The 16399-nt window shown below is 40.4% G+C and overlaps 2 protein-coding genes across 2 annotated transcripts; one reads left to right on the forward strand and one right to left on the reverse strand.

Annotated features, from left to right (window-relative positions):
- Positions 1–854: 854 nt before the first annotated feature.
- Positions 855–10214, forward strand: stat2 (signal transducer and activator of transcription 2). The gene is made up of 24 exons (XM_079183675.1): positions 855–1037; positions 1331–1462; positions 1553–1697; positions 1813–1908; positions 2395–2487; positions 2592–2670; positions 2816–2895; positions 3009–3160; positions 3618–3776; positions 3868–3957; positions 4689–4748; positions 4852–4872; positions 4990–5083; positions 5348–5395; positions 5522–5605; positions 5748–5846; positions 5937–6072; positions 6538–6590; positions 7111–7196; positions 7292–7428; positions 7538–7726; positions 7826–7880; positions 8114–8205; positions 9378–10214. The coding sequence occupies exons 2-24, from the start codon at positions 1332–1334 to the stop codon at positions 9593–9595; spliced, it is 2397 nt and encodes a 798-aa protein (XP_079039801.1). The 5' UTR covers positions 855–1037; position 1331; the 3' UTR covers positions 9596–10214.
- A 1794-nt stretch (positions 10215–12008) lies between these two features.
- Positions 12009–13253, reverse strand: gpr84 (G protein-coupled receptor 84; the record flags this gene model as incomplete). The annotated part of the gene is made up of 1 exon (XM_079186082.1): positions 12009–13253. The coding sequence occupies one exon, from the start codon at positions 13251–13253 to the stop codon at positions 12009–12011; it is 1245 nt and encodes a 414-aa protein (XP_079042208.1).
- Positions 13254–16399: the final 3146 nt, after the last annotated feature.

Below are 16399 nucleotides of genomic sequence, written 5' to 3' on the forward strand. Positions count from 1 at the left end.
TGTGTGTGTGTGTGTGTGTGTGTGTGTGTGTGTGTGTGTGTGTGTGTGTGTGTGTGTGTGTGTGTGTGTGTGTGTGTGTAAGAGTTTAATAGGTGCAGCTGGTATGTGAAGGATAGGAGAAGATCTGAAATGACCTTGGGTGAAAGCATGGGAGCCCTGTTGTAAGCTACAGTTAGTGTGTGTTATCCAAAGTTTCCTTCATTAACAGCCTCTAGACTGTACAACTCCTTGCTCCTTGAATAGGAGACATAAATCAGTGCAGAGGATGATTGGGGTCAAGAGGGTAGAGATGAAGAAGTGCATGATATATGTTTCACAACCCAATGGGGGCATATCACTGTGTAAGAGTGTAAGCGGCTGAAAAGGTTGCATATTAGGCTACACAGTAAATAATACAATTGTATTCCAGTCTTTCCAGTTCAATTGTCTTTTGGGTTTGTAAAATAATGTATAAAGGGGAGGCCCCCAGAGACTACCTCGGGCACAGCATTCCGTGCTACGCCCCTGAGTGCGTCACACGGTCGCTTCGTCACTTTCACAACCTCATTTCTCGGGAAATCTTCAGCCGGAGCCATAAGTTTCTATTTTGCTCACCACGCCCCTCGCTGCAGATTGACGTGAGCAATGTACCAACAGCACGCGCTGTCCTGTGACCGGCTTGACCAATGAGCGGTTAGCTCTGCGCTCACCAGGAAACTGATTTACCTTGCCCCGGACATTTCGGCTCTCGAGTGCTTTAACGGCAATTGCGTCAGAGCCAAAATGGTGCCCATGGTTCGTTTGAGAAGAACCACTTGGGAGGGATAACCAGATAGCCAATGAAACAGAGCTATGCGAGGAAAATATTAAGGAAATGACATTCACACGCTTGCCTGCTTGGAAGTTGTTTTGTTTTACAAACGTCTAGCAGCAGCTACAACTAACTAGCTAGTAACGCAAGAATAGAGATAGCTATGCGCCTGTTTTAAACGATCAGTTCGCTAGCGTTAGTTACTAAGACATTTCTAAGTGGACTCTGTCTGACAGCATAAAGCGAGGTAAGCAAATATGTTGTTACTAAAGGGCCCTGTCTACGCTGTTGACTGACAGTTTGTCCAAAAACAAGCTAACGTAACATACAAATAAAGTAACGTTATATTAAATAACACCATTTGCAGCCCCGGTACAGTCATCAGTCACCGGTCCTCTGTTATCGAAGAGTGTGCACTTTACTCCTTCAACTGTTGATTACAGACTTGTTTTGAACCTGTCACCTTGAAATGTAATGGCGCTGTCTTTTAGTGCACACTCAGTAACTGTGGTGTGCTGTTTGTGTGCATGTTGGTGTTAGGATGGCTCAGTGGGACCGACTGAGGGATCTGCCTGCTCCTTACCCACAGCAGCTACATGAGCTCTACGACAGGGATGCTCTGCCTATGGATGTGAGGCACTACCTGTCAGCCTGGATAGAGAAGCAGGAGTGGTGAGGCAGCATCTCATTCAACCCACATTATACCTTTCAAAGATGACCCTGTTTGTAAAGCTAGTTGTTTCTTGTTATTTTGTTCTTTAGGCAACGAGCAGCACGGGACCATGACTTGGCGATGGCGCTGTTCCAGGTCCTGCTGGAGAATCTGGATATACAGCACAGTCGCTTTGTCCAGGAGGAGTCATTCTTAATGCAGCACAACATTAGACGCTATAAACAGAACTTTCAGGTTTGTCTGGGTGGTATTAGTGGAGAACAAAAGCACCATTGTTTTAATTAACATCTTTATTTTAGGAGCATAAGGCGTTGACTCTGATCTCCATCTGATCTCTCTCTCCACACAGAGGTACCTGGATGACCCGTGTGCCTTGGCAAACACAATCCTCTGGTTTTTGGAAAAAGAGAAGGAAATCCTGCAGAGTGTTGATCTGACTGAGCAGGTTAAGGGAACATTTCATCAATGTGTTGTGACAGAATAGATGGGAAACACCCTTCTGCTTTTACAACATTTCAATGCACATGTAACAATAACACATTGCTCTAGAATAAACAATTGCAATTGTCACCTGATATTTTACCACATGGTCACTTAGCCAGCCAGCAAGAGTGGATGTGTACTGTTTCTTAATTCATAACTTATAACTATAATTATAAGGATATGTTCAAAGAATTTCCGTTTTACATTTTGTCCGTTTACAGTTGTTCTGAAAAAATGTATTTGCCTTTATTTAAAAAGTGCCGCATCTGCTGAAAACAAACTTCAGGACTCAGTGTGTGGTTCTCCACCAATATTTTCCACCGTATTGTTTTTAACTGCCACTTTCACTCACACTTACCCTTTGCACTGAAAACAATATTTCCCAGTTTCACATGAGAAAGGCTCTTTATCTCGATACCTGCTCCTCCCACTCCTTTGCTTTTCTCAGGTCCGGCGTTTGCATGTAGTGCAAGAAGCCATGGAGACCAGCAGCCAGCAGGACCTTGAGCGTAAAATCGCTGGCCTCCGGAATGAAGTGCAGGTGCAGATTATGTTGCTTTATGCCACTTTGTTGTGATTTGTAATTGAAAGATATCACTGTTCATCCATTTCTTTTTCATTATTCTCTGGACTTTTGGGATATAGTGCATGGATCATACAATGTTCTGTCTGGAGGAGCAGCAGGACGAGTTTGATTTTAAATTCCAAACCTATAAATTGGAAGGTATGCAGATTAAAAAGTTCTGGTTAAATTTCCATGCTGTGACAATGTTCTCTTCGGATGAGTAATAAAGAGGCCCGAATCACAGCTACATGCTCTCTTTTGTCTTGTATGGAAACCGTGATCCACTGTGGAAACGTTTACGCAGCTGTGGTAGATGAGGCGGTGAAGAAGGAACAAAGTCATGTTTTTCAGTCACTTATCAACAGACTGGATGAATGTAGAAAGGTACGAAGTTATCAATATTCTTAATTAACACCTTCATCTCTCCTTAGGCCAATTATTTTCCTGATTAAAAAAATAATAATAATAATTTTTGTGTCACACAATCATGTTCTTAGAGCGCCCTGTCAGACCTAAATAAGATCCTGGACAGGACTGATGACCTCATCGATATATTGGTGAAGAAGGAGCTGGTCGAGTGGCAGAGGAGGCAGCAGAAGGTCTGCATTGGTGCTCCAGACAATGTTTGTCTGGATCAGCTGGAGAAGTGGTATGTTCATCTCCACCTGCTTCACATCAGTTTTAATCTTTAACGTTTACTGTAACTGTTTTATCAATGGTCCTTTTGTATATGAAAAAAATCACTATTTTATTGGTGTTAGGGCTGTCCTCGACTAAGGAAATATATAGTCGACTAACACTCTTTTGACGACTAATCGATTACTTGATTTAATCGAGAGATCTGTGAAACTGAGCTTCTGCACAAAGAATCACACAAAAGCAACTTGCGTTAACTAGAGATGTGCTCACAAGTCAGTTATTCAGCATGAAAAACGAGGAATCAACTAAAGAAAACAACCAATTATTCGACTAATCGACGAGGCGGGAGCAGCTCTAACTCACGGTCTTCATTTGTTGGTGTTTTCTCTTATTCTTGTTTTTTTTTCTTCTTTTCTTAATACTAGTGTGGACATCATCACTTCTGCTCTTTTCCTCTTGTCTTGTAGGTTCACCTGTGTGGCAGTGTGTCTGTTCCAGGTGCGGGAGTTTTTTGGTAAGCTGGATGAGCTGGTGGGAAAAGTGTCCTATGGAAACGACCCGGTGAAGGCCCAAAAACCCACAATGCAGAAGAGAGCCGATGCTCTTCTAAAAGACTTACTCAAGAGGTCTCTCTTTTAGGACACACCTTCATACACTCTCTTGACCTCTTATAGTGTTCTGTTTAGATTTCATGACATTATTGTCTGTTTCTTGAAGTTCCTTTGTGGTGGAGACTCAGCCCTCCATGCCTCAGGGGAAAGGACCCCTGGTGCTCCGCACAAACGTCCAGTTCTCTGTCAAGACCAGGTCAGTGTGCCACTATGATGCTATCTATTTATTTAAATTTTAGTACATGTTTTACCTAATCTATATATACATGCATGTCCGTCCGCTGACCTGAAGCGACTCAATCTACCTGTACCCAAACAAAGGGCTGCAGTGGAGCTAAACCCCCCTAAACTCAGTTTACTGGCTGCAGTGGGTTTTAATCACCACGTAAACATTACAGCAGTGCTGATCTAATATGAACACGATGACCATGAGAACAATGATAATTTTATGCTTCTCTCCAAAGCCTTCTGTTATAGTCTTCCGATCTGTGACTTTGATCCCTCAAACTTATTTTGTTAAAATGTTCTGTAACCTTGAGAGTGCTCCTTTTTCACGTTTTGTTATAAAGTATCTTATGAGGTTGAGGATTGACGCATGGCTGACTAGAAGTGTGAGTATTTGCAGATAATACAGTATTATCTTATTTAACAACGAAACGACCAGGTGCCAGATGAAGAGGAAGCTAAGAAAAAATGCAAATACAGTGAGGCGAAACGTCAAAGGAACAAAGCTTTTTCCAAAAACAGGAGTGAATCTTGGGTTGGCCCACTAGCCGCAGTCGGTGGGGGCCGTGTGCTTCTGGCGTCCTTGAGCCAAGAAAGCGGGGCCAACTTTGAGTTCTGTGTTAAAAAACTTGCAATCGTCAAATCCTACTTATTCAGCCTTTTAATATTTCTAAAATCTTACACCTGATTTAATGTTTTCAGGCTTCTTGTTAAGTTCCCTGAGCTGAACCACTCCATGAAAGTGGATGTGTCCATGGACAGGTGAGGTTCCTCCTTTAAGTTTCAGTTACTTTCACCACACACAGCAAACCTGCAGCTTTAGTTCCTGACTTCACTGCTCTGTTTATCTCCCTCTTGAACTTAGGGAGGCTCCTCAGATCAAAGGGTGAGTGTTTGTTTTGTATAACTTAGTCTGCCATGTCAAGTGGTATTTCAAGAAGAACTGTGTTCAACTTTAGCATTTGATGTGAGTTTGTTTTTACAAAACCTTGTATGTTTGCAGATATCGGCGTTTTAATGTCCTTGGGACCAAAACCAAGGCCTTGAACATGGCAGAGAGCCAGAGTGGAGGCATGGTAGCAGACTTCAGACATCTCGTGAGTGATAATGATTTAAAAAGAGAATAAATATGTAATGACAACAGATAAAACTCTTATCAACAATAAGATAAAAAGCCTTTAATTATTGCGACATCTGAGGGATAAATATTTAACTGTCGACACTTTCAAGTGCACACATTAATCAGTCTCCAGAAGCTAAACTGTAGTGATTAAGACGAAAACTTTTAACGACAATGTCTTCAATCTCAGATGGTTAATATTGCTGTTTGATTTATTTTGAGTACTCTTATTTGTCTGTAGACTCTGAAGGAGCAGAAGTCTGGAGGTGGCGGCAAAGGAGTCAGTGATGTGAGTAGATGTTAGCGGTCCTGAAGATATCATCTGTGCTCACAGCTTAACTCCAGTCATAATTCAAGGAGATGTGAACGAGCAAATAATGAACCGCGTGTGTGTGTGTTTCTTTGGTGTTGACAGATTTCTCTCAGTGTCACGGAGGAGCTGCACATCATCTACTTTGACACTGTATTTGAGATGAAAGGCTTGTCAGTTGAGCTGCAGGTGGAGTTTCCTCTGCTTCCTTTCTTCTTCTACGACTACATGTGCTCTCTATACAAACTAAGCATTACGTCGTTGATTTTATTCTCTTCTTCATGGTAATATGACCTAAATGCATGTTATCGTTCCTTACCACCCAACTTAGGCCTCCTCAATCCCGGTGGTCATCATCTCCAACTCCAGCCAGCAGCAGAGCGCCTGGGCGTCCGTCCTCTGGTTCAACCTGCTCAGTGTGGACACAAAGGTGAGAGGTCCCTGAGAGACTAACACATTTTACGGTGCTATTAGAAATGTTATCGCGTATATATTTGTTAATGTGCGTCTGTTTCTCCAGGATGTCGTGTTCTTTGCCAACTCTCCTGCAGCCGCTTGGCTGCAGTTTGGAGAGATGTTGAGTTGGCAGTTTCTCTCTGCCACTAAACGTGGTCTGAATGAGGCTCAGCTGGAGATGATTGCACACAGACTCTTTGGTAAATGTTGCTTCGATGTTCTGCTTCAGCTGCTTGCTTTTGCTTGTTTTTTTGTGGTTGTTCTGTCTGTCCGATTTTGACACTAGTTACCTCAATGCATCTGTCAGACTGAGTGGCTTTACATTTAAAGATAAAACAAATAACTCAAGCCTCAGCAACACTTCTAAGCTCTAGAGGCCTTGGTGTGAAAACGTTGAATTGCCGTTTCTTGGCCTTTTTGGATGTCACAACTTCATCATATTTACGACAGCTGTTTATAGTTATTGTACATTACTTCTTTGTGGAAAAGTTTGTCAACAGTATCATCGTAATAATGATGACACCCAGCAGGACTTATTGATTTGAATCAGATTATGATCAGAAGGATTGCCCGCTGTAATTCACTGTCTTCCATGGCCTTGTATGCATGTTTTATTATTGTGAGTGACGGTTGCATAATGCTTCATTTATTCTCCATCTCACCAGGAAAGCAGCAGAATTATGAGACCTGCAAAGTAGCTTGGTCAAAATTCACCAAGGTAAGAATTCTGAATGTTAGAAAATAGTTTTCAGCATTAACCTTAACCACTCGACTCATAATATCTCCATATTTGTGATCCCCGATTTTTCCCTCTGGCATCACTTGAGTGAAATGTCGACAAATTGTCCGTACTTTAGTGATCCCATAATTCTTCCTCTAGCGCCACCAGCAGGTCAAAATGTCAGTTTGTTGGTTTATGACCAAATACCTGAAAAACGAATGAGAGTCCCATCATGTATTTTGTGTTTCGTGCTAATATGTATGTAAGCTACCAGACATAGTAAACTAATAACCTGCTAAACCTCAGCATGTTAACAATGTGAGCATGTTAGCTTACAGTCACGACCACTTTTTGCTTTTAATTCACTGTGACTGATTAGGATCAAAGACAAGCTGTGCACCTTTTATCCACCGTACAGTTTGTGTTCCTTTTACAATGAGCATTACAGCCTCAGTCTATTGTTCTGGAATATACAATAGGTGTGAATTGATGACCTTTTCCACACCCTTTGTTACAGGAAAATTCTCCTGACACGTTCTGGGTGTGGTTTGATGGCATCTTGATGATGGTGAAAATGTACCTTGAAGACCTGTGGAGGGATGGGTATGTTTTAGTCAAATCAGGGTTTAATGCCTTTAATTACTGGAAAATAGAAGTAGTTCCTTGTTTTATGTATGATGTTTTTTTCTCTACTGTAGCCTCATCATGGGTTTTGTGAGCAAAGGCAAAGAGAAGTCCCTCCTGAAGAAGAAACAGAGAGGCACCTTCTTGTTGCGCTTCAGTGAAAGTGTCATTGGGGGAATCACCTTCTCCTGGGTGGAAATCACCATAACTGGTGACATATTTTTTTATTTCCTAATGATTCTAAAATATTGTCTCAAATTGTTGCTTGGTAGACACATCGAGTATAAACATCAGATGCTATCATCCTCTGTCTATCGTAGGTGAGCCTGATGTGAAGACAGTCCAGCCCTTCACCAAGGTGGATCTCTGCCAGATTCCCTTCCAAGAAATCATCAGGAATTTCCAGATCTTTGAAGCTGAGAATATCCCAGAGTGTCCTCTTCTCTACCTGTATCCCAACACCCCTAAAGACGAGGCTTTTGGAAAATACTACTCTGAGAAGTGTGGAAGTAAGGGCATCAAATGTTTTCGCTTGAGTACAATGACAATATATTGATGTTGTTTGGGATAAATATGACACATTAATTTCTAAACTGATTCTCTTCCAGGTGACAGTCCTTACATAAAGTACATCAAAACCAAGCTGGTGTTTGTTTCAAAGGAGTAAGTGTATTCTTTTTTTCCCTCCAGGTGGTTCACAGCATCTTGCTTTTTAGAATAATACTTAATAATCCTATATATTCTAAATGTGCTCTTTTTTTAATATACAGAAACAACAACAACTGCAAACTAAAAATGCACTTGCTTCATCTGAGAAGTAGTGTTCCCACCCCCCCCCTTTTTTTTTAATGTCATGAGCAACTGGTTGTAATGACTGTTTGTCATTGGTCATGTAGGAAATCACTGGAGGCTAGGTCACCCATGTCCTCTGACATGGTACAGGGTGAAGGCTCGGAGCCGATGAATGCCCTGTGTGGAGAGACAGCGGGTGAGTCATGGCTCTCCTTGCTGTCCCATCCAGCTGAAAACCTCATCCAAACCAATCCCTCTCCCTTCGTCACAGAGCTCTGTGTTGCCCTCTCTGTTTTGACCCTGCGCTGTGGGGAATCATTGGGGAAGATGCTGTCTAGTCAGCTATGAAACTGTTGAACTTGTAACTTGTACCCCGTGGGGCTGTGGGCTGCTTCTACTGCATGCACATGTACAGTAGTCTGCTCTACTAAACATGTGATCTGCCGATGAGTGGTTTGAGCAGAGCTGTCACTAACACATTTATTTCATTGTTTATAGCTTTTTGATTCTACCTTCTGATGCTTGAATTCTTTAACACTTTGCTTGGTGTAAGGAGTAAAATCGATGGAAAGACGTTGTGAAATAGAAACAGCACATAGCCATAGGTTAGAGAATACCAGCAGTAATGATTAATCATAAAATCAAAGATAATATAATATAATAATTGTGGCAGTGATGGCGTTTCAAGCTGCAGATCTATGAACCATTTTGGTGAAAGTAAAAGTTCGGGGAAATTTGGGGGATACGCTTTTTCAAATGGTAATAAAATCCATCTACCAGCTCCTTTTAAACTCACTGATTATAAAAGTAATTTTTATTTTATTAAATCCATAAAGAATCCAACATGTTAAAACAGTAACTTCCTGGTGTCTCCTCTGGTCGTCTGGCAACTGCTCAGAAACATGAAGCTTAACATATTAATCGGTGAACTTTGGAGTTGCTGGTTGGCAGATTTCTTATCATATTTGACGGAGCCAGGCGAGTTGATTCCCTGTTTCCAGGCTTCGAGCTAAGCTAACCAGCTGTTTGCTGTTTGCTTATATTTAACGGACAGATATGAGAGTGGTATCGATCTTCTCTTTTAACTCTGACAGAAAGGGAGTAAGTATACATGCTGAACTGTTCCTTTATGACTTCTAAAAGGCAGTCACTGCTTTTAATTGAGTTATTAAAAAAGTACCACGCCTGCATGCAATTCACGAGAATCTTGTGCAAAATCAAATCCTACAGCATCAGTCTGTACTTTCTTTTTGTCTGTTGGTGGGTTGCATCGCACATCACATTTTTGTGAAAGCACTTCCACAAATAGATAACACGGCCACGGCAGTAGAAACATGATCTTTCTCTTGTCCTTTACTCTGCTCTCAGAACCAGACGGGAGTCCTCATTCACTGCAGTCACCTCTGGAAACCTATCGCCCTGATCCCATGCTGTCTGACTCGGTCGCAGGCACAGACGATGAGCTACTGATGTATCTCACCAACCCCAACCTCTTTGCTTCCGACATCTTGCAAGATGAGCCTGATTTCGTTCTTCCAGGATTTAATTGCCTGCCCCCACAAACCTGTGGAAGCATTTTCCAATAAGCCTCTGTTTTGTATATTTAGCCAAACCACTGTATCATTCAGCATCAGCTTTACTTGTAGCTACTTGCATTACAACACCAATGTTATGTTGCATACATAGCAAGTCTACTGTGAACATAATAGTTGGCAATTTTATTCTGAAATACTTGACAGCCCCTCCGTTAATTCAGATTTTAGCTTTTTCAATCTGGATTTGAATGAAGCTCTGCACCTTGAAATCATTGGAAGATAACCTTTATAATTCCCTTTTATCATGTTGTATTATTGTTAATGATACTATTTGAAGACACAAAAGAGAGATAGTTGAATTAGCTGGACTAATATCCACTCCATTAGTGTCCCAGGCTCTTGTATTACACAACTCAAATATCATGCAGCTGTTACTTTAAGATAAGACATCTAAGGAATGATGTAGACCCGACCATGTAGGCAGAGTATGTTGCGCAGACTGCACATAATTTATTGTTTTAATGTTTGATGTGAGTTCCTTTGAGTTCACTGTATTGTTGCCACCTGCAGCTTGTGATACATTGTTCTGACACATGGCACTTGTATGCTTTTTATATCAACCTGCTCATTTAAATCAAAAATGTAACTTCGTCACCAATAAAAAGGGAAATCATTTGATTGTATGTTTCGTTCATTAAATGAAATGTAAATTAATGAGAAATATTTTTTATATAATGTTCACTGTGTCTTGTTAATGCAGATTGAATTCATAGACTTTCAGACTGCCAAACACCAAATCTTATCAAACTTGTATATTAAAAATGCATTCATTGTTTAAATAAAACCAAAATATGTGGCTCTACTAAGATTTTAGGTTCTCTTATAACACTAAAACATATTTTTATCTCTATGTAGTTCACATTATGGTCGAGTTTTATTCACCTTCACCAACCAGACAGCTGTCTCAGCAAACCATCACGATGAAAAGCGGACAACTAGCAAGCTAAAGAACCAGATACACATCTCAGGAGTTTATGAAGACACAACAAGGTCTAAAAGAGCAGCTGACCAGAAACAACTTGAAACGTTGATCGGTGAAATTTCTCTGTAACGTTGTTGATTCTTGTCAGTTAGCTGGCTGCTGTTATCAGCCGTTAATGTGGTAAACTATCAGTCGTTGGCTGGTTAGTTAAGCATCATCTGTCAGTAATGTTATTAAGTTACCTCTAGTTGCAAGCGAGCACTACCCCAAGTACTTCATTTTCACGACTAACGTTTACGTTATTTACATTTCTAAATGGAATATGGTCCAACGTTAGGATGAATGACCTTTGTGATCCCTGGACTTCAAAATTCTACATAAAAGTCCAATTTTAATTTTTGATTTGCACTTACTGACCAGTTAAGTTTCTGACAAAATATTGTAATAAGTATGACTCACTTAGTTTTCATGGGTGTAACAAGTGTTCCAGCCTTGATGTCCTCTTGTGTTAGTCTTCTTGAAAGATGAATCACCTCGTGAGGGTGGAGTGTGGACATGAGTATGAATGTTATTTGCCTTTCTCGGTATCGTCAATAAGTGAATGCCTTGACACAACTCAAACATGCAAACACAAGCACACTCCACCCACATGCCACACTAAAGACCAGACCACCTGAACACTATTCATCATCAGTCTTGTACTGTCAGCATTTAATACAGAGTTGAGACACAGTCAGAAGTTCCTGAATTACTGATATAAGGCATGTTGCGTTACAGAGGAACATCCTGTGCTGATTTTGTAACATTGATGGTTTCTCATATGACTTAATTGACATCTATGACACCTGACACCATTGACTAATTCAACATTCTGAATGCACCTGTGAGGATTATGTATTACAAAATATAATTTATTCCATACATAACATACATTCAATTGTTACATAAACACATAATGTAATCTTGTACATTACTGTAAAAAAAATAAGGACTGTGAAATAATGGAGCCTGGAATTTTGGTAACTCAACTAGAGATCACTAATCTGACTTTTCCATTCCCGACAGCTATCGATACCGATACCAGTGTTTGATTATTAAGCTGTATGCCTCACTGTGTGGAAGGGACTGGGATCATTATTTTACAGCCTGTCTAAGGCAACATCAGACTTGCTTTTCTAACTTTGTAAAACATAATATAACAAATAAATACATAGATATAAATGTATTAAATCGTTATTTATTAAAATAATAGTATCCGATACCAGATTGCCCCATTATCACCAATACCCGATCGAGCTATTGAGTCAGTATCGAGCTGATATCCGATGTCAGTATTGGTGCATCTCTAAATGCAACATAAATGTAACATAGAAAAGCAACCTAAAAGTTGATAGTGGTGGAATGTAAGCTGCACTATGGCTGTTGCTTCACGAGAATAATATCAAACTGGGTTTACGTTAAGCAAGTTTAAGCCCCAGGAGTTTAGGATCTCAGAGGTGACCACCAGGTCCAGAGGCAGGTAAATGGTGCCACAGCCCTGTTGAGCAACACATGGTAGGCCTGTCGAAATTGTCGGTTCATGACAGCGTAGAGCACAGGGTTGATGCAGCTGTTCAGCCAGGTGAGGTTTGCACAGAACATGTGCAGTACCTGCGGGGCGCGGTTATGTTTGTCGGCTATGTTGAGCAACAGGAAGGGGACAAAGCAGAACACAAAACACAGAAAAACAGTGAAGCACATGCGTGTCACGCGCTTAAATTCGTCATCATCTCCTGAAGTTCCTGAGTGGGAGGAGGGCGCTGCAGTGGTGGAAGCAGGTGTGGGTAAAGGTGCTGCTGGGACGATAGCAGGGGGGGACCTGATTGCTGATGAACTTGGGGCCATGGCAGACCTCTGGACAGATTCGGAGGATTTTTCACAAGTTATCTCATCCGTATTTTTGTCTAGATCCGCCTGGCTGCTCATCTCAAAGCTACATGTCTTTGCCATGCCACTCTCTACACCACTATCATCAGTCCCTTGTGCTGAAGAAGCTGGTCTCTTTCTGGAGGACCGGCGACTTGGCCTGTAGCGGAGCAGAGCATGTGAGGCAATCTGGACACGTCTGTAGATGAGGAGGTAGAAAACGCCAACACAGCCCAAACCAACAAAAAAGTAGAAAAAGAGCAGGATGGTGCTGTAGGGACGACCCCTGGTGCGATGGAAGCTGCATGTGCACACCTGCGGCACGAACACATAAACAGGCCAAAGTGGGCCAAAGCTGGCCAGGCCCAGTGCCCAGGCTGAGATCAGGAGTGAAATAAGACCACGATCAGAGAAGACACGGTCAAACACGGCCCTTTTTGTGACCAGGAGATATCGGCCTACTGCTACCATGCAGAGGGTGATAATGGAGACAGAGTTGGAGAGGAAGAGGAGCAGGCCGAAGATACTGCACCAGAGCTGACCACAGCGCCACCTGAGGTGTAGATAAGAGTCCACTGATATGGGCTGCAATATGGTGCAGTACAGGAGATCAGCTGAGGCCAGGTTGACGATGAGCACATTGAAGCGAGTCCTCAGACGTGGGTCTAAGGCGAAGGCCAGAATGGTCATCAGGTTCCCCACCGTACCAGTGATGGTCACAACACATCCCCACAGCACCGCAAAGTACCGGTAACCAACGACTGAAGGACTGTAGCAGGAGAAGAGGTCATCCTCTGTGTGGTTTGTGTGGTTCATCAGCATTCTGTCAACTAACAGGATTCAGAAAGAAGGTTAGCGTCTTTGTAATGTGCTGCCGGAAAGCTAAACTCATACAGAAAGCCAGTCCTCCCCACCCCTCTTTGTGGTGTCGATGGTGCCACAGGTGAAAAGGGAAGTTAAATGTGGTCTAAATATCTACCACTTCCTGTTGAACAAAGACCTCGTTTCATGATACTTTTGTGAGCCGTTTTAAGTATAAAATCATTTTCAAGGTTTTTTTCTGCAGTTTTAGGATAATTGACAATCAATTATTATTAATGTCATATACAACTGAAATACAGTTGCTTGTCTGCCAAGCACAAATGAATTCTCATTAGCCATTATTAGGTATTATATGTATCGGCTGAATTCTGCATATAGATTATGAATCAAACAGTAAAACATTGCATACAATAAAGCATATTAGTAATGTTATACTGCCAAGAATTTAACATTGATTACACATACAATAACAAACCTCAAAGGGATTTCAGATAAATTATTATATTATATATATATATATATATATATAAATGTATATATATATATATATATAAATATAAATATTTTTATATTAGATGTAAGGCAAATAAAAGCCCCTATTTTAAAACAAAACAATCATGAATTTCTCACCTTAAAATCGGAAGATTTCTGCCGGTCTCTGCAGTGATCTAGTGGATTGAATGTCTGGCTTCCTGCTGACGTTACATTTCATGTGAATCTTTTCTTTTTTTGTGTTGCTCAAGTTCCGTCTACACAATGAAATGGCATAACGTCGGGGTTTCCAGTTCATATTTAAATTAGGTAAGCAAGATCTTGTATAGTTTCTTAAAAACTATTATATTAGTGAAAAATATTTTTTTACATTTACATTATATTTGACATTTGTTATGTATTGCTTATGTATGCTTAAGTCACTTATCACAAGGGACTGTATGTCCAAACAGAACAGGACTTTGCCTCAGTAGATCAACTATTTTGATCATTACTATGTTTAACATGTGTTGTGTACCCACATCAACAAATATTGGAGTACCTGTACAACTAAAATACTTTGTGACATATGATTTATATATAAAACAAATCTCTACTCAAACTACCTAACAATGCTTGTGACACATTTATGAAAGTGAAAGAAGTTTGTGTTTGTGGTCAGGTCAAGTGTGTAATTTGTATGAGCAAATATCACACAGGTCTAGTGTATAGGCTATTCTGAACCGTTACGTTGATGTTTTAATTCCAAGTGTTTTCACACTCACTGTATGAGTTTCTGATAGCAAAAATGTGCATGCAATACAAATACCTGCTGCTATTATACAGTTACTGTAATCATACAGTACCGTGTCCCTCTGTGCTGTTGGGACTGCTCCATTAAAAGACACTGAGACCTTTCTGTTCAACTATCCATTTATCATTTCCATATATACAAATCACTAAAGAGACACACACAGTTGTTTTATTGTTGTGATCGACGCCTGGTTATTGTGGGTCATTTGGGAAATAATCTAGGGAGTCATCAGGGAAACCATTTGAGTTGGAACAGTTACACATTAACTAAAGTTACACTGAAGATACTAGAGTACATTGTTTTGTTTTTTTGCTCATTATTTCCACATTCCACATTCATTGTATTTTCCTGGGCAATCATTGATCGTGGTCCAGCGGGAATTACTTCTTCACTGAAACTGCGATGATGAATAAGTGATGAACATATGAGACTGAATGCGACACACTTTTTACAATTCTCCTGCTGCACTCAGACTTCCTGTTTCTGTCACAGAAGTAAAAAAAGACCATTTTGTACCAGTCAAAGTGTGAAATTCCAGACATACTGCAAATGCAGAACAAGTACTGGAATTGTCAGTGACTAATTTAATTTCCACAAAATCTAAAGTTGTAGGCTGGATGTTATCAGTTGTATTAAGCTGAGATGAGAGGGTATCCCTGTTATGGCTTGAACTCATCAAGTTTGCTGTGGTAAATATTTTATGTGTAGCGTAAGTCATTTTCTGCGGTGATCTCATCCTCTAATTGTCAGGCTTCTTGTTTGTGTGTTGTTTTATGTGCATCCTCTTTTCTTTTCTTTAGTTGCCTAGGCTCTGTATTTTTAACTGTCATACCTCATTGTTTGTTTGCACACTGCACCAAACTGTAAAAACTGAAATCAACTTCTGACCACAAATAGTTTGGTGGTTGTGAGTCACTTATTACTTTAGAAGTGTACAGTATGTCAAAAGAGAAAGCAACTTGAAATAAACATGACTCACGTTATCATGTTACTAAACTACTGCATTTGTGATTTATTGTTATTTCATTACATTTGGAAAAAAAGAAAAAAAATCACCAGTCAACATTGTTTACAACCATAAACTCAGTTTAATGTTATACATGATTTTGTCTTAAGTTAACAATTAGGAAGCCCCAACATGTACCTTTTCTCATTTTTTAAATAAACTACATTTACAGTAATGTTTCAATACACTTCTCCTAGACAACAATTCATACATTTGTAGACATTTTGTTTTTATTGCAGTTCACGAGAGAAGTTAGCAGGAGTGCTTAAAATATTGCTACAGTTTCCGTTTCCTAAAGCGCCCCCCTAATGTTTCACAAGCCATCGTGACGGTTTTACAGGGAAAGTTCGGGGTCATGTAGGTTCGAAGTACACAAGGCAGAGCAGACAAACTAAACATTTTTATCTCACTACAAGCCTATATTACTACCATTTTGTGTTGTTTTTTTTGCATACAACTACTCATCTGTGTATACAGTATGTGGTCCTTTTCCTTCTGTAACATATTGCTGGTGTCTAACATCCCACTGTTCTCCACACACCTCGTATGGGATTGTGATGTCTGTAAAATAAAATGTGCACACAAAGACCTGCTACTAAAGTCATACATTTCCCCGCTGTGCTCACAGTGTTGAAACTATTTCATGAAGACACTGAAACCTGTCTGTGTTGCGCAGTGAGGTGCAGATGAAAATGATAGATCATGATTTTAAATGTATTTGAGCCATTGTACATGTACATTTTTCACCATAGACTCTTACCTATGTGCTTTTAGGGAATTAATGCACAGTATTGTCAGTGGCCATTCAGAAAGAATCTGGTGAATCATCCGGGGAACTATTTAATTGGAGACGGT

This window comes from Pholis gunnellus, assembly GCF_910591455.1.
Source record: "Pholis gunnellus genome assembly, chromosome: 3".
Lineage (NCBI taxonomy): Eukaryota > Metazoa > Chordata > Actinopteri > Perciformes > Pholidae > Pholis > Pholis gunnellus.

Excerpts from the sequence above, each read along its gene's own strand:
- stat2 (XM_079183675.1), top strand. The coding sequence starts at position 1,332 with ATGGCTCAGTGGGACCGACTGAGGGATCTGCCTGCTCCTTACCCACAG. Across the intron at positions 2,896-3,008 it reads GACTGGATGAATGTAGAAAG|AGCGCCCTGTCAGACCTAAA; the intron begins GTACGAAGTTAT and ends TCATGTTCTTAG. Across the intron at positions 4,873-4,989 it reads GAGGCTCCTCAGATCAAAGG|ATATCGGCGTTTTAATGTCC; the intron begins GTGAGTGTTTGT and ends GTATGTTTGCAG.